The 17,980-nt window shown below is 48.3% G+C and overlaps 1 protein-coding gene across 3 annotated transcripts in view; it reads left to right on the top strand.

Annotated features, from left to right (window-relative positions):
* The window catches only part of BANF2 (BANF family member 2), a 91,294-nt gene that overhangs the window by 19,043 nt on the left and 54,271 nt on the right, over window positions 1–17,980 (top strand). For all 3 annotated transcript variants that reach the window (XR_009247422.1, XM_058679327.1, XM_058679326.1), the window contains exons 2-3: window positions 7,650–7,888; window positions 12,469–12,594. Coding sequence is in view for 2 of the 3 variants with exons in the window: in XM_058679327.1 (XP_058535310.1) it covers window positions 12,469–12,594 (126 nt within the window). In the remaining variant the exon portion in view is untranslated. The remainder of the gene's footprint in view (window positions 1–7,649; window positions 7,889–12,468; window positions 12,595–17,980) is intronic.

Here is a 17,980-nt window from a genome sequence, read left to right as displayed (position 1 = left end):
CGATTTTATGGGCTCCAGACTTTGCTTCTAGGACCATCTGGGTCTGACAGCCAGAAAAAATTCAAACCTTTTTTACACCCAAATAGACACATCTTTTAAGCTGATTTTCCACAGACTTTTTTTTAAAGATTTTTTTTTTATTTATTATTTTTATTTGGAAAGTCTGATATACAGAAAGAAGGAGAGACAGAGAGGATGACCTTCGGTCTGTTGATTTACTCCCCTCCACAGACTTGTTGAAGTGACACCACCTCTTATTTTCATGAAAGAACAGTCCTGGCTGGAATCACCAACTAGACAAACACTCTCAGCCTGGATCAGGTTTTTACCAGAAGAGGCAGTTTTCAGAAAGAGGGAGCTTGGGAGGCAGAGAATCGTGGAGCAGCAAGGTGGAGTGTGGACTGGCTGCGGAGACCACACTGCAGGCACAGTAGTCTTGCTGACCACCTGTGAAACCTGCTGAGCCTGTAGTATATAGGAATTTGAATGTTTGAAATTTATCTATTTATTTATTTTATAAAGGCATGATGCTGCCTCTTCTGTATATTAAACATTCCCAGTGGAGTCTGGCAATGCTCCCTGTAAACAATTCCATTAATATTCCTGTGGCAAAACATACACAGATTCAGACTAAGTGGGATCAGAAAGACTATAAATAGCCTCACATCAGTTCAGGCCAGGTTTGGCTGCCAACAAAGTCTCTTGTGCCCACCTGCCCGAACCCAAAGGAAAAACAAAACAAAACATGTAAAGAACTTCTGGTGTTCAGAGCATTTTGGATTTGAAAGGGGTAACAAAGGGACTGTGGCCTCTATGCAGCTGTACCATCTTAAGACTAAACAGAGATGAGCATTGGAAGGAACTAGAACGATGAACGAGAGTGTTACCAGTGTTCTGAGTTTTCTGCAACCTGCTCGAGGTCACTTGCTGGTGCCCATCAAGGCCGAGATAGGGCCGCAGCCTGTCACTCCCAGCTGAAGTTGGCAGTGGCTGTCAGACCCGGATGGTCCTGGTCTGAGGTCTGTATCCTTGACTTGCATTGACCTTCCAAGTTCTCCAAAGAAGTGAGCTCTCCACTCCTGGAATCTAGTATCCCGTACTCTGTGTATCCAGTTGAGTTTTCTCTGAAGGAGGCATCTGCGGTCGGCCTTGGCTCTGCAGGTTCCTACATTGACCTCAAGACCTTGTCCGCAGACAGGGCTTAGTGAAATGTGGGGGAAATTCTGATGAGGCCCTGGGGAAAGTGTCATATTTGGCACTGAAGGACCAATAGCAAAAAGATCCATAATGAAGGGTGCTCGTGAGCCAACCAGGAGCAAAGGAATAAAAGAACTTGTTGTGACAGTGGGAGTGGTACAAAAAAAAAACCAAGGAAAGTAATAATAATAATACTTATCATTTTTATTTATTTGAAAGGCAGAGTTCGAGAGAGGGAGGGAGGGAGAAACAGAGAGCATCTTCCATCCACTGTGGAACTCTCCATCCACTGTTTACTCCCCAAGTGACCAAAGTGGCTCTGGCTATGCCAATTTGTAGTCAAGAGCCCAGAGCTTCTTCCAGGTCTCCCATGTGGATGCAGGGACCCAAGGACTTGGCCTGTCCTCTGTTGTTTTCTCAGGTGTATTAGCAGGGAGCTGGGTTGGAGGTGGAGCAGCCAGGATTCAAATTGGCTGCCCAATTTGATGTCGGCAACCCAGGCAGAGGTTGAACGTGATGCACCACTACCTTCGTTTTTCAGAGCTGACCACTAATGCTCAAAGAAAAATGATTTCTTCTCTTCCTGATGCCTAGGCCATGAGATTAATCTTACTCTAGATCTGCAGCTGTCTGGCAATAATTTTGTGCCCAGCACGGCGCTTGGTACATACCTCATGTTCTACAAGAACATGCTGAGTGGGTGAGTGAATGAGTTACAATTGTGGCACAGTTAGGATTGTTTGTTTTTAAATGGGGCAATGGCACAGGGCTGGTGTTGTAGTCTAGCAAGTTAAGCCTCCCGCTGTGGCACCAGCATCCCATATGGACACAGGTTCAGGTTTGTATTCCTCAGCTTCCAACCCAGCTCTTTGCTAAATGCACCCAGGAAAGCAGCTGAAGATGGCCCCTCCACCTGAGAGACCCAGAAAAAGGTTTTTGCTCCTGGCTGTGGCCTGACCCAGGCTGTTGCAGTCATTTGAGAAGTGAACCAATGGATGGAAGATCTCTCTCTGTAACTCTGGCTTTCAAATAAGTAAATATATCCTTAAAAAAAAAAAGGATGGGGTGGTGGAGTGTGCAATCCCAACTTAAACTGAATTAAACAAAACCATGTTTTGGGTTTTTTGTTTGTTTGTTTTTTGTTTTGTTTTGTTTTGTTTTATGTTGCTTAACATAGCTGACAAACCTGGGGTAGATGCTTTCCAGGCATGGCCAGATCTGGGCATGTGAGTGATGAGTGTCCCCTGCCTTCTCAGGTGAGCTCTCCTCAGGTGGGGCAGGGAGGGCCAGCAGCAAGCTCTGCTCCCAGCTGAGCCATCCTCCCAGAGGAAGCAGACCCTGGGACGGGGGGGGGGGGGGGGAGGTGGGAAGTAGAAGAACATTCTCCAGCCACGGGATCCTGGGGTGCACTATGAAAGGCAGGTCTGGTGATGACTACCTGAGAGCATGAGTTTCTATCCCAAGAAGGAGAGGGAGACAGAGAGAGGTGTTTCTCCTTCCGGGGTCCTCCGGGACCCTTAGCAGCATGGGGGTGACAAGGCTAGCCTCAGTGCAAAGTAACACCACCTCCCTCCTTTTTTTCTTTCTCCCTTCTTATTCTTTCTTCTTCTCTGACCTGGGGTGGGAGGTGAGCTGTAGGTATAAGAGTTGGGGGAGAGGTGCAGGGAGCCAGGAAGTAGTACTGACCATTAGACAGGGATCCTTCAGAGCCCAGATGTGGGGAAGCATGAGAGAATGACAGCTGCCTCCAGGCTGGCCCCTTCCACCACCCTCATGAGGAGGCCTGGGTCCCTCCCAGCCTCAGCAGGCACAATCCCAGGATCACCCCTGACCTTGGTGAAGGACAGCTGTCCTGCTTTGGGGGTGTTAGAGATGGATCTTGGGCTTTCTTGTGCATCTGCTTGGCTTGGAAGGATTTGCTTTCTCTGTCTCTTGGAAGCCTTAGCTAAAGGGTGTGGGTACTTGGGGGACAAGAATGTTTTGCAGTAAAGCCATTGTGCTAAAGAAGCACGATTTAACTAAGGGAGAGATCATTTCATTCCCTGCATATAATCATGATATTTAGCTCAGAGCTTCCTGGTAGACAGAGGGGAAAGGGAAACACGATATTAAAACTTTTTTGGAGAAAGTTTTTTTTTTTCTCCTTGCAATTAAGATGCCCAAAGAAATATATCCTGTGGGAGATATTATAGAGCAAAGTGCAAGTCATGGCATTCTCAACAATGTTACAACAGATGCAGAGTTCTTGCTTTGTGATGTTTCTTCTTACACCCCTCAAGAAAGAGGAAAGAAGGGACCAGCATTGTGGCATAGCAAGTAAAGCTACCGCCTGAAACACTGGCATCCTGTATAGGCACCAGTTCGTGCTCCAGGTACTCTGCTTCCCATTCAGATCCCTGCTGATGGCCTAGGAAAAGCAGCAGAATAAATCAATACATCTCTTAAGAAAAAGGGGGGTAATGAGTAGGGGAGGGGTAACATGAAAGGAATACACAAAGTTTGAGTGTGAACATCTCAGTGCTCTGGGATAAGCAATGCCACATGTGCCCAGATATAAGGCCAATGTGAAGGTACAGTGGCTCTGGGACAGGTGTTTGCTGAGTGATTAAGATGCTGGGTCGGGGGCCCTGCTCTATAGCGTAGTGGCTAAAGTCTTCGGCTTGCATGCAGCTGGATCCCATATGGTCGCTAGTTCTAAGCCTGGTGGCTCTGCTTCCCATCCAGCTCCCTGCTTGTGGCCTGGGAAGGCAGTCAAGGACGGCCCAAAGCCGTGGGACCCTGCACCTGTGTGGGAGACCAAGAAGAAGCTACTGGCTCTTGGCTTCAGATTGGCTCAGCTCCAGCCGGTGTAGCAGCTTGGGGAGTGAACCATCATTGGACCAAAGATCTTCCTCTATGTCTTTCCTCCTCTCTGTATATCTGACTTCGCAATATAAATAAATAAATCTTAAAAAAAAAAAAAAGGGATGCTGGGTCAGGCACCTGGGTTCCCATCCCGGCTCTAATTCATGATTCAAGTTCCCTGCCTCTGTGCACCCTGGGAGCTCAAACAGTTGGATTCCTGCCATTCACACAAGAGACGCCATGGAATTCCTGGCTCCAGGCTATGGACCCAGGCTATTGTGAGCATTTGGGGGCGTGCACCAGTGAGGTGGAGCCTTCTTTTTCTAAAACAAAAACAAATAAATAAGAAAGATAATCCCTTAACTTGCTCTAATGTTTGCAAAATGGGCTTTGGCTATTTGAATGTATGATTTTTTTAATTGTTAAGTTTTATTTTATATGAAAGAGTCACAAGGAGAGAGGGAGAGATTCAGAGAAAGAGATCTTGTATCTACTGGCTCACTTACCAAATGGCTGTGCCAGCCTGGGTGTCCCACATGGGTGGCAGGTGGCCAAGCTCTTGGGCCATCTTTCACTGATTTCCCAGGTGCATTAGTAGGGAACTGGTTGGGAAGTGTAACAGGCAGGACTAGAACCAGGGCACTTGGGGATGTTGACTTCACGGGTGTCTATTTAACTTGTTGTATGACAGTGCTGGCTCCTGAATTTATGAAATTTTTAAAAGGCACAGAAAAAATAGCTTTATACTTTCATAATTTAAATATATACATTTAAAATAACATATAATCAAGTCATTCTAAACAACTGCACTTTTCCCATTCACGTTTCAGGGGGAGTCACATTCCAATGAGAGTCACTTTTTGTATTATCTTGCCATTTTCAGAGAATATCAGCTTCACTTGTGGAATTTGTAGACAATATCCCCACTGGAAAACTTTATCCCAAACCCCAAACAGCTGTTTGCATGGTCAGACAGCACCCCTCCCATGTGTTCCCATCTCCCCTGGTTTATCAGAAACCCACATGTTTGTGACCCGCTTCTCATAAAGACAGCTTACAGCTTTTCTCTCTCTCTCTCTCTTTTTTTTAACTTTCCAATGATCTTTAAAGATGATCAAACATTAGCAACTGGGAGCTGTTGACTCATTTATCCCTTGTTTAACTAGGCAATTCTCTGAACATCTAGAAAACCAGCACTGATTGAGGTCACAACACAGCTTCCCCCAGCAATACTTTGAGGTTCAAAGACACTGAGAGAATCCCAAACCCTTCTACAGGATGGAGCTGTGTTGAGGCATTTGCTAAGGTGCTGTAGCTGATGAGAACCCAGCCAGCCCCGAAGCTGGACTTGGAGGAGGGCTGATTCCCCCTGGGACTGTGAGTGGGCAATCTGCTAGAAGCCTGCTCTAGGGCAGGTTACTTAAGTTCTAGGTCCTCACTTGTTCTTACGGGTGAAGAGAGAGGTTCAGGCTAGATCAGGACGGACTAGGGAACACAAGAGTGCTGTGCAGAGCCCTGTTCCATGTGGATCAGGGCACTTCTAGTGTCTCCCCCTCATTCCTAAGCCAATAGAGTGGCTTCTAAGGGCAGGTCAAATCACAGGTAAAACTTCCTTTTAAAGATCTTCAATCCTTTAAAACTTTTTTTAGGGGGTGGTAGGCAGGGGAAAAAGGTGATTATGGAAATTGCCTGTTCTGAAGTTTTGTGACTTCAAAGACATCAGGGTCATCGTTAAGTCTTCCTGTTGATGGCTAAGGAAGATAGGATGTGCTGGGGACTGGGGTAGCATTACCTGGGAGCCGAGGAATCTACAGCACAAGGTGTCAGGGGCATTTCAGGTCCCAACAGGAAGTCCCATCATCCTAACAAGGCTGCTCAGAATGTGTGAGAAAGAAGCAATGACAAATAGGTGGCAGTGGTCCTCCAACTTTGCAACTTTGGAGCCACTTAGGGAGCTGAGAAGATTCTGATGTCCTGGCCGCAGCCAGGAAATCCCTCTCCAGAGGAGGAGCCAAAGCACCAGTCGTTTGTTCATCTCTCCCATGTGAGTTGAATATGAGCTTTCGTATCTAGGAACCAGTGACATTGCCCCTTAGATCAGTGGATGTTTCCCTCAAAAATGAAAACTAGAAGCTGTACATGACCCAGCTACGCCATAGCTGAGTTTATATTCCAAGAACTGGAAGCTGGGTCTCAAAGAAATATTTGTGCACCCATTTTCACAACAGTAAAAAAAAAGTGGGAGCAAAAGTGCCAATCAACAGATGAAGCATGAACAAAATAGGGCAGAATTCTGGCATTGAAAAGGAAGGAAGTCCACATTCATGGATGAACCTCAAGGGCGTTATGCTAAGTGAAGTCAGCCAGACACAGGGGCTCACAAACTGACCGATTGCTCTGGTCTGACAAACCTAGGGCAATCTGATTCACACAGATGGAAAGTAGGAGTCAGATAGATGCCATGGACTGAGGATTGCTGGATGGGGAATCTGTGTCATGGATACAGCGCTTCAGTTTTGCAAAACAGGTCTGGAAGTTGCCTGTTCCACAGCGTGGACATACCCAACGCACTGAATGTGAATTTAGAAATGGTCGAGATGGCAAATTTGGCGAGCTGTGTTTGCTCACAGTAACATCACATGAAAAGACAGATGTCATCATTAGTGACTTATGACCGCAGGTGGGCCTGTGGATCAAGAGCTGGCTAGACTGGCTGTAGCTGAGCTGATGCACAAGCCAGAACCTGCATTTAAAAGATATTTTTATTTAATTAAAAAACATTTAAAAATTTTTATTGGAAAGTCAGATATACAGAGAGGAAGAGAGATAGAGATCTTCTGTCCGTTGATTCACTCCTCAACTGGTCACTACAGCTGGAGCTATGCTGATCTGAAGCCAGGAGCCAGGAGTTGTTCCCAGCCTCCCATGTGGGTGCAGAGTCCCAAGGCTTTGGGCCATCCTCAGCTGCTTTCCCAGGCCACAAGCGGTGAGCTGGATGGGAAGCAGGGCCATTAGGATACAAACCGGCACCATGTGGGATCCTGGCGCGTTCAAGGCAAGGACTTTAGCCACTAGGCTACCTTGTTGGGCTATTTTATTTTATTTTATTTTAAAATAAGAGATCTTTCATCCGTGGCTCATTCCCCAAATGCCAGTAACAGCTAGGGCTGAACCAGGCCAAAATCAGGGGCCAGGAACTCCACTAGGAACCCAAGTACTTGAACCTTCCATCATCTACTGCTCCCAGGTGCATTAGCAGGAAGTTAGAGTGGAACCAGAGATGGAGTTTAATCCCAGACTCTGTTTTGGGACACCTAAGGGGGCTTAACTTGCTATACCATGACACCCACCCCAGATCCTGCATTCTATTTTTAACATGACCTGTTCTCAAGTGGTTCTTACACCTGCTAAACTTTGAGAAGCAATCATTGTAATACATTTTTTTTTTTTGAGTTTCTGGCTCCTGGCTTTGGTGTGACCTGATGTCTTTCTGTCTCCTATTCTCTGCCTTTCAAATAAACTTTATCAAGAAATCAGGGTTAGCAGGCATAGGAGTGTCTCTTGTTTGTCTGCCCAGCATCCACTTCCTGTCTTTCTCCTCCTTATAGACCGGATGTTCGCCTCAGTGGCCATGTGCTTCCAGGAAGGCTAACTTGACCACACCCAGCCTCACCCAGCCAGTGACTGCCTTCTCGGTGGGCTTGTCGCCTGATTCCAGCCCATGAGACCCATTGGTGTTCTGCTGCAGAGCTTCTGAGACAGGCTGCTGACATCCACCAACAAGAAATGGGCTCTCTTCCTACAGTTGCTTTCCTGTCGAGATAGATCCAAGCCAGTCTGCAGGTGTGTTGGGAGCCTGGGGGAGAGCTGGCCTGGTCCTTGAGAAGCAGGTTCAGTCCAGAGAGCCACCAACTGACGAAATCCAGGGTCCTGCCTCCTTTTAGGGTTTCTGACATTGGAAGATGAGAGATATTGCTTAGTAAGACCAGTGAAGTCAGGATTTTCTCTTGCTTCTTGGCCAGAGTTCCTTTCTCCATGTTGACACTTGAGGCAATAACCCTTTGTTGTCAGGAGTGTCTTGTGCATTGTGGGACGTTTAGCATTCTCGAGATGCCAGTGGTATGGCTCCTTCCCGCAACTGGAACAATGACAGGTGTTTCCAGACATTGCCTGGTGAGTTCCCCCAGCAGGGAGCTACCATTACAGCCGAAGACATCTTGAGAAATGCACAGACTGCTGGTTCTGACGGCTTATGCTACTGCCGCTGGACCTTTAAAAGGATTGAAAAAAAATATCACCATCCAGCCCAGCCCACCACCCACAGTAGGTGATTCAAGGATCCATGCTGGATGAGGTGCGTGAGAAAAGCAAACACATGGAAGGGGCAACTAGTCGGGCCTCACCTCTCCTGCTGCTGCTGCTGCCCTGATAGCAGTGTTGTCCTTTGCATTTCTTCTTAGAAGGTTGAGCAGGCAGAGGCATTTAACTGACCAGATGGCCAACAAGGGGAGCGTATGGAATTTTCCCTCAGCACAGCTGCTGTGGCTTACGGGATTTCCAAGCAATTCCTTGCCGCTGAGTCCTGGATTCTTTCCAGGCCAATGCCCAGCTGGTCACCATTCCCAGTCATCAACTCAGACAGCCAGTGGATGCTGAAGTGCTCCCCAGCTTTTGTATTTAGGGGAAACCCTCCTCATCACAGTGGAGTCACAGTTTCCAGTACCCCTGTGTGTTGAAACCCCCAGGGTCAGGGACCTGGAACACTCTCTCATCTTGTTTCCCTTCAAGAATCAGAGTATGCATGAAGCCCACTTGCCTTAGGAGGACCCTGTTTCTAAACTCAATGCCTTAACATCCATCCATATTGACCCTCAGACTTCCTGCCTCTGAAGTGGACAGACTGACCCTGCACAAAAAGGCTCCCAAACGGAGCTCAACTCTGTAGATAGCTCTAGAGAATGGGGACAAGGGGGACAGATGCTGTGATCGGAAGGCAGTGAGTGCAACCCTGTGTTGGCACAGTTCCAAGCAGGGAGGCTGGGTGGAGGGTGGGTGCCATTAAGAGGTAGCTATGGTCCTCGAGGCTGTCATCATCCCCTGGGAATACCAGAGGACTTGAGAAGATTCAGGGAAAACATGTGTTATACACTTTAGCTCCATTTCTGTGTAATGAAAGAAAGAATTATTTGAAAGGTAGACTGTCACAGAGATAGAGAGATCTTCCATCTACTGATGAACCCCCTAAATGCCTACATCAGCCAGGACAGGGCCAGGCCAATGCCAGAAACTGGAATTCACCCACATCTCGCATGCATGTGGCAGGATCCCAAGCTCATGGGCTATCCTCTACTGCGTTTCTCAGTTGCATTAGCAGGGAGCTGGATCAGAAGTGGAACGGCCGAGATTAGAAACTGTGCTCATGCGGGATGCCGGCGTGATAGCGTAATAGTTAAGGTCCTCGGAAGGAAGGAAGGAAGGAAGGAAGGAAGGAAGGAAGGAAGGAAGGAAGGAAGGAAGGAAGGAAGGAAGGAAGGAAGGAAGGAAGGAAGGAAGGAAGGAAGGAAGGAAGGAAGGAAAGAAAGAAAGAAAGAAAGAAAGAAAGAAAGAAAGAAAGAAAGAGGGAGGGAGGGAGGGAGGGAGGGAGGGAGGGAGGAAGGAAGGAAGGAAGGAAGGAAGGAAGGAAGGAAGGAAGGAAGGAGGGAAGGGTGGTCATGCGGGATGCCGGCCTTGCAAGTGCCAGCTTAGTCTGCTGTACCACAGCATTAGTCCCCCAGTGAAGCAACTTTCAGCCATGAGACTTAGGTCCTTGGGCCCTTGCTTCCACATGGGAGATCTGGAAGAAGCTCTTGGCACTGGCTTCCTCGGTTCCAGCTGTTGCAGCCATTTGGGGAGCCAACCAGTGTCTGGAAGATAGTTTTCCCTGCCTGTCTCTGCCTTCTCTTTATAACTCTGCCTTTCAAATAAAAATAACACTTAAAAAATGTACAGCCACTTATAAAAAAGGAAGCACTTGACTAATTGTAAGGATGCAGGGTGTATGGCAAGGGTAGAAGGGATGATCAGGGGAAGATTTGGGGTGCCAACTTGGGCCACACAGATAAAACAGCAAGGTCATGGTGAGTTGTAGAGGCTAGCTGGCATTTCAAAGATTCTGACTGAGCAGGTGCATGGCTCTGAGCATCAGCCTGACTTGAGGAAAAGGAACACATTAAGTTCTTAAGGGAGCTGAGTTGCTGAGTAATACAGCTAGCCATGGCCTGAGATAGCTCATCCCCACAGGCAATCGTTGAATTTGCCCCGTAAGCAGTGCAGTGCTATAACAGCAAGTCTCTCAGGAAGACATCAACCCCATACCCACTCATATGCCAACAAGCACAAAGCTGGAGGCTGCCAAATGGCCTGGTCAAGGACCTCACGTTACCACTGCAACAGGGGATCCAGCAGTGACCAAGGACAAGAAACATGCTTCCCTGTCTCTCCTCTCCTTTCTAGTTGTGTTCTGGGGTTGAACTTGAACATTTAATTTCCCCATATGCAAAAGAGTATAATGTGCCTCCCCACCCCTAAACACAGCCTTGAATTGAATCCAGTAATTGAATTATAACAGGGTTGCATCCTTTTGCAGAAGAGAGTGAGTCTGCTATAGCCAAGTGTATTTTTGCTCACCAGGTAAAAGTAAGATGTTGAGTAGCCCAAGAGAGGTGACTCATAGTAAGATATTATGGGCTACTGCTGTAACAAACATCACCCCTCTACTGGATAACAGTCCCGATTTTGTTCAGAACTCTCAGCCTATGTATCTTAGAGCAAGCTAACTCTACCTTCAGATCTATGACTGCAGCATGCCGTTAACTCTGATCTCAAACCAAAAAGTGAACTTGTTGCATATCAGAAAAACATTGCTAAGCAGTTGTTGGAAAATATGAGCTATCCTACCACCACGAGGAGAACTGAGGTGGAAACCAATACAGGGCAAAGAATCAAAGGTAAATGGAGCTGGACCCTGATTATGTTATACCTAACCTCTCTCCTGGACTTTTGAGCTATATAATGCCATGTTTAATATGTGCACTTGCTCAAAGAGTGTTCTATTACTGCAACCAAACATCCAACCGAAACAGAGTATAGCAACTCTTCAAAATAAAATGTGGTGCAGGCCTGGCATGGCAGCCAAGTGGCTAAAGTTCTCACCTCATATGCACCTGGATCCCATTTGGGTGCCAGTTCTAATCCCAGCGGCCCTGCTTCCCATCCAGCTCCCCACTTGTGGCCTGGGAAAGCAATCGAGGACGGCCCAAAGCCTTGGGACCCTGCAACCGTTTTAGAAACCCATAAAACGCTCCTGGCTATTGCGGCTTTTTGGGGAGTGAATTATTGGATAGAAAATCTTCCTCTCTGTCTCTCCTTCTCCTGTATATCTGATTTTCCAATAAAATAAATAAATCTTGTTTTAAAAAATGCGGCAAAAGTATCAGGTGGAGGGAGGGGGGCAGCACTGTAGGTGAAGCAACTGCCTTTGACACCAGAATCCCATGTGGACACCAGTTGGAATTTCAGCTGCTCAACTTCCAATCCAGCTTCCTGTTAACAAGCCTAGGAAAGCAACAGAAAAAAACCCAAGTGCATGGGCCCCGCACCCACATGGGAGATCCAGGAGAAGCTCATGCGTCTGGCTTTGGTCTGGCCCAGTCTTGGCTTAGAGGAGTTAGGCAGGAGATGGAAGAGTTCTCACACTGTCTCTCTTCTTCTCTCTCTCAAACTCTGCATTTCAAATAAATTTTTTTTCAAAGTATCAGGTAATAAAGATAGAAGGGTAGGTTAATTAGTTAAAAGATGCAAGCTTTGTCTGTGTCTATTTTTGTTTCATCTTAAAGAGACAGAGAGATCTTTCACCTGTTGGTTCACTCTCCAAATGACCACCATGTCTAGGGCTAGACCAGGCTGAAATCAGGAGCCCAGAATTCCATCCCAGATGGTTGGGCCATCATCTGCTGCCTCCCCAGGGAGGTGCATCAGCAGGAAGTTGGATTGAAAGTGGACCAGCTGAGACTCACATGGGCACTCTCATGTGGGGTCCAGTGTCCCAAGTAGAGGCTTAACATCACCAGTCCCACAAGCTGTGTCTTTAAGCACAGAGAGGGGAGAGTTGGCAAGAAACCCACTGCAGTTCTTACCATGGAGTATAGCCTGTGAGAGTGGATTTGAGGAACTCATTTGTGGTTGGTATTATTCTTGCCTTCATCTACCCAGATGGGAATGGATGTGTAAGGCCTTCAGAGCAGGCAGTACATGCTACATGGTGGGAGGGCGCCTACCATCTGCCATCCCCATCTCCTCGGCCAGCTGAGGGAATTCCCCCAGTATCTACTTGCACTGAGAACGGTGACACCTGCTAATCCTTTTCACTCCCCGCTGCTGTTGCAGGAGATGGCTTACGTGTCACCCAGGCTCAGAGCTTTCCTCTCCGAACCCATGGGAGACAAAGATGTTGCTTGCATAGATGGGATCAGCCAGGCGCTTGCCGACACTTTAGTCGCCAAAGGTTTCAGCAAGGTAACTGTTTTATCCCTTTGCAACCTCTCTTCCCAACTTTTCTCTCACTAGTCCTGCCAGATGGAAGTCCCTGCCATGTATCCCTGTGAGGGGCTGTCCCAAAGCAAAGTTGCCACGTGGCAGGGTGCCACCTGCTTCGGTAATACTGCCCCCATATGCTTGGGCAGCTTCGGGAACACATGTCCAATGAGCAGATAGGATCGCTTTAGCCCCAGCAACTGGGCTAGGCAAAACTCCATGGTTATTCAAATGCTCTGGAGTAGGCAGAAGTGGAACAGAGCTGTTGCATGTGCTGTATCTGGCACCTGAAGGGAGGAAACCATGGAATGGTGCTTGCCATCTGCTGGGTCACCAGCCTGGCCATGGGGTCTACATCAGACTCAGGGAGTGGGAGTGATTCCAAGAGGTCAGTCCTCATCCAAGGACAGCCTCAAGGGTACCAGATGGAATTGGACTGTGTGTTTGTTTGCTGTTGCTATGAAGGGCACCAGGTGCTAAGTACTTACAAAGGAGGGAGAGTTATTCAGCTCACTGTTTTGGGAGTCATGAAAGTTCAGGCAGCGCAGCATGGGCACTGTTCCTGGTGGGCTCCCTTGGCTGCATCACAATCCAAGCCAATGGTGTCGGAGCGTGTGCACAAGATGATCATGTGGTAAGAACAGAAACCAGAGAGCAGGGAGAGACCAGTCTTGCCCCCTACCCCTGCTCTTGTTTTTCACAAAGATTTATTTTGTTTTTTATAAACACATGGGTGACAGGATCTCAAGTACTTAGACTGTCTTCTGCTGCTTTCCCAGGCACATTAGCAGGCAGCTGGATTGGAAGCAGAGCAGCTGGGACTTGACCTGGGGCCCCTATATGGGGTGCTGGTTTCTTAAGCTATGGTTTAACCCGCTGTGCCACTTTGATGGCACTGGGGTTGAATGTTGATATGAAGAGCTTATATATTCACCACCACTCAGATCCAGTAGTCTGGATCTGTCTGCCTCCAAAATTCCAGATGGTTTTCATGTTCTCCCCTAACACCAGGGATAGCATCTATTACCACTGATTTAATGCTTGCATAATGTAGAGTGTCATTGCTACTGTTGAGCAGTGCTCATCATTTGAAAATTGTTGTTACCAACGTATATTTTCCACACAATGAATTTCATTTTTCCCAGTAGCAGTTCTATGAGCTTTGGCAGATGTGTGCAGTGCTGGAGCCGACCTCATCCAAGACACAGAACTATCCACCCCTTCACTCCAGAATCATCCCTGTGCCCTTCATTTTCAGAAGCCCCAGTTCATGGCATTTGTGGATTTGTTGTACCTACGTTTATGATTATGTCTTTCTCAATTTACAGTGCTTTAGATGAGCACTGTATGTGGAATGAAAAAATGTATTTAAAAGAAAGGTAGGAATAATCAATGAGAAAATTTCACACATCAATAAACTTGCCTCCGTAGAATTGGGACTCCAGGGACAGTTTTCCTGTGAGTGGCCCAGTTCCTGGATGATAAACTCTTGTCTTCCCAGTCTCCTGGCCAGGGCTGTGATGAGGGGGATTGCACACTCACCCTCAGCATTCTGAGAGCCACTAGTTGCAGACACCAACGCTGGGGATTCCACTGTCACCCTTTACTTTGGACCTGCTCCACCTGGGGCTGAGGTGATGAGATTCACTGTCTCCACTTTGAAAGCGAGGAGACAGGCACTCAGAGATGCCCTGATTCAGGTCCCCAGGGAGAATGAGAATGATTGAGGATTGTGTCGTCATGGACTGCACAGCAGGAACCAGGCCTGAGTGGTTTCGTGTGGCCAAGAGGGGCTTCAGCCGTGAGTTTGCGATGAGGTCCCACATGGCCTGCACTTGATCTTAGCCAAAAGGCTGAGAAGCGATCCCCACGGTCTACAATGAGAATGTCTGCAGCAAGCAGGGCCTGGCAGAGCAGGGTCTTCAGAGTTGGCAATAAAGAGGCAGCCTTCTGGGGCTGGCATTTGGCACACTGGTCTAGACACCACTTGGGAATGACTATTCAAGTCCTGGTTCCTTCTCCACTTCCGAGCCAGTTCTGTGCCAGTGCGCACCCTGGGTAGCAGCAGGGAGTGAATTTCTGCCACAAATATTTGGGGACCTGAATTGGGTTCTAGGTTCCTGGCTTTGGCTGTTTTGGATGTTTGGGGATGTACCTGCAGCTAGAAGATCTCTCTGCGTGGCTTTCAAATAAAGTGAAAATAAATTTAAAAAGAGAGAGAACCTAAGCACCTGCATTTTGATCCTGGCGCGGTGGGGCCTCCCACTGCCCTTTGCCTTGGCCGCTGATGTCCCCTCTGCCTGTCACCCACCCCTCTCCAGACTGGGGCTCAGCTTCAGTGTCCTTTGCCACTTCCTTACTGTCCCTGTCTGGTGGCACTGGCTGTCTTGGCTCTCTCTGTACCCTTCCAGAGGACACCCTGGGATGCAGACCCTTGGGCTACCCCAAATCTCATTTGCCTGGACTCCTCTCCTAGCTATCAGCTCCCCCAGAGACACCAGAATGTTGGATGCACAGGGGGAGATAAGGCACTAGCCACCTACCTGGATGCGGTGAGTTAGCTGGCTAACGTACTTGTAATATAACATAACATGTAATATGCTTGCTCTGTAGGGTAGTAGCCATGAATGGGGCCAGGTACAGAGCTACCTTCTGCAGCTCTTGCCAGTCCCCACATCTCATCAGTTTTCCTCTGTCCCTGTCCTTACACAGGCCTTAGTCTTTCACACCAGGGCTGGATGATGGAGTTGTTGTCCTCACATCCTTCTCGGGGGTCCAGAGCTCTAATGGCATGGCTGGGTCATCTAGCTCACAGTCTACATCTTGACTCTCCGAACCATGCATTCTGCTGTGGATTCTCTTCAGGAGCTCGAAAGCCACAGCTGGGACCGTGTTCTGACTTGCTTAGTGTCTCTGCCTCCCGGGGGGAGGGGCCAGTCAGCTTTGGTCGGCTGATCCAGATCCAAGGCTGCGGCTCCCAGCCACGTGGGCCTGCTGAGCACTCAGCCGAACGACCATGTGCCAGAAATAGAAAGCACACACTGGGATGTCACAGCCCGTGCTCCCTAACTCCTCGCTCCATAGAGGTCAGCAGCCATGTTTTTATTGGCTACATCTTGGAATGATGCTGCCTCACAAGCAGGGGAGTAAATGGAAATAAAAGAAATTCTGAGAATGTTCATTTGATCTGTTTCCTTCCCCTTTTTCCCATGGGTACTAGAAAAAGAGAAAGGACAGACGCGGCTGGCTCACCTGGTGTCTGTCTAATGGATGGTGCCGGCCTAGATGTGACAGAGGAAGAGCTGCAGGAGAACAAAAGGAATTATGAAAGTGAGAGAACACCTAAGGCACAGGGAGTCCAGGCTTGCCCTGGCCTGGCTATAGTTCTAATTATTTTTTAAATATTTATTTTTTTTATTGGAAAGGCAGATTTACAGAGACAAAGATCTTTTGAAAAATATTTACTTATTTTTATTGGAAAGTCGGATGTAAGAGAGGAGGAGAGACAGAGAGGAAGATCTTCCATGCATTGATTCACTCTGCAAGTGGCTGCAACGGCTGGAGCTGCACCAGTCTGGAACCAGGAGCCAGGAGCCCCTTCCGGGTCTCCCACACAGACATAGAGTCCCAAGGCATTGAGCCGTCCTTGACTGCTTTCCCAGACCACAAGCAGGGGATTGGATGGGAAGTGGGGCCACCAGGATTAGAACCAGTGCCCATATGTGCAAGGAGAGAACTTTAGTCACTGGGCTATTGCACTGGGTCCTACAAAAGATCTGTCCACTGCTTCATTGCCCAAGTAGCTGCAATGGCTGGAGCTGAGCCAATCTGAGGTCAGGAGCCAGGAGTTTCCTCCAGGTCTCCCATGCTAGTGCAGGATCCCAAGGCTTTAGATCGTCTTCCATTGCCTTCCCAGCTAAAAACATGGAACTGGATGGGAAGTGGAGCAGCTGGGACACAAACTGGCACCCATATGGGATCCTGGCAGTTACAAGGCAAGGATTTAAGCCACTGAGCCATCCCGCCAGGCCCAACACTGTTTGATTTTTAAATTTTTTTTTAAAGATTTATTCATTTTATTACAGCCAGATATACAGAGAGGAGGAGAGACAGAGAGGAAGATCTTCCGTCCGATGATTCACTCCCCAAGTGAGCCGCAACGGGCTGACGCGCGCCTATCCGAAGCCGGGAACCTGGAACCTCTTCCGGGTCTCCCACGCGGGTGCAGGGTCCCAATGCATTGGGCCATCCTCTCTTGCTTTCCCAGGCCACAGCAGGGAGCTGGATGGGAAGCGGAGCTGCCGGGATTAGAACCGGCGCCCATATGGGATCCCGGGGCTTTCAAGGCGAGGACTTTAGCCGCTAGGCCACGACGCCGGGCCCTAAATATTTTTTTTAAAAATACTCTACTTATTGGAGGCATAGGGCTGCCATCTGTAGGTTCACTTCCTAAATGTCCAGAACAAAGCCAGGATCCTGATCTCCCATATGGGGACAGAGACCCAGTATTTGAGCTATCACCTGCTGGTTCTTAAGGTGCATTAATAGGAAGCTGGAATTGGAAGGGGGAGATACTATTCAAACCCAGGTATCCTGATACAGAGTGCTAGAATCACAAGTGATATCTACAACCCGTCACCTTCCCCCAAATGGTACTGCTGCCAGACTCTCCAGAAACTGTAAGCATAGATGAGAACTCCCCCCTCCCATTTGGGGCCACTCTTAGAATGGACTCTGACCTAGCTACAGCCCCACTGGTGGCCCCTTCCTCTAGGAAGCCCTTCTTCTTTGCACCCGTACCTCTGTGTGCCGAGCCCACACTCTTCACATAGATGCATGGCTTGCCCATGGGCTTCTCTCCAGGCTCCCCGCCTTCATGGGAGGGGACTCCATGTAGGTGGCAGGAGGCTTCCAGACATGGAGTTGGTGGGCAATGGAGTACGATGTGGGTACTAGTCTACAGATCTACTGTACCACTGAGGGAGTTGAGCATCCAGAGGAGGCCATGGGGGCAGTGTTTCTTTGTGGATGCTAGGAAACTCCCTTGCTGGACCCCTTGCTTCCGCCTGAGAGCTACTCAGGATGTTAGAGTAGATGTGCTGAGTGCCACCTGCCCTGTGAGTCTCTTCTAAGTGACTGACAGATGTCTATCACCATCAATTGTTTAAAAAAAAAAATCTGCAAGGTTCATTTCATTTTGCCCATGGAGAAACTGAGGCACAGGGCAGCCCATCTGTGAGTAACTCAAAGTGAGGTAACAGTAATGAAATCTGAATCCGGGCATGCAGGCTGCAGGATGTGCACAGCCAGGTACAGCACCATCCACTCCCCCACCTGCCAGGTTCTGCCCTCTGCTGCACCTACTCAC

This window comes from Ochotona princeps, chromosome 22, assembly GCF_030435755.1.
Source record: "Ochotona princeps isolate mOchPri1 chromosome 22, mOchPri1.hap1, whole genome shotgun sequence".
Lineage (NCBI taxonomy): Eukaryota > Metazoa > Chordata > Mammalia > Lagomorpha > Ochotonidae > Ochotona > Ochotona princeps.
This window is presented reverse-complemented; position numbering and strand designations above follow the sequence as displayed.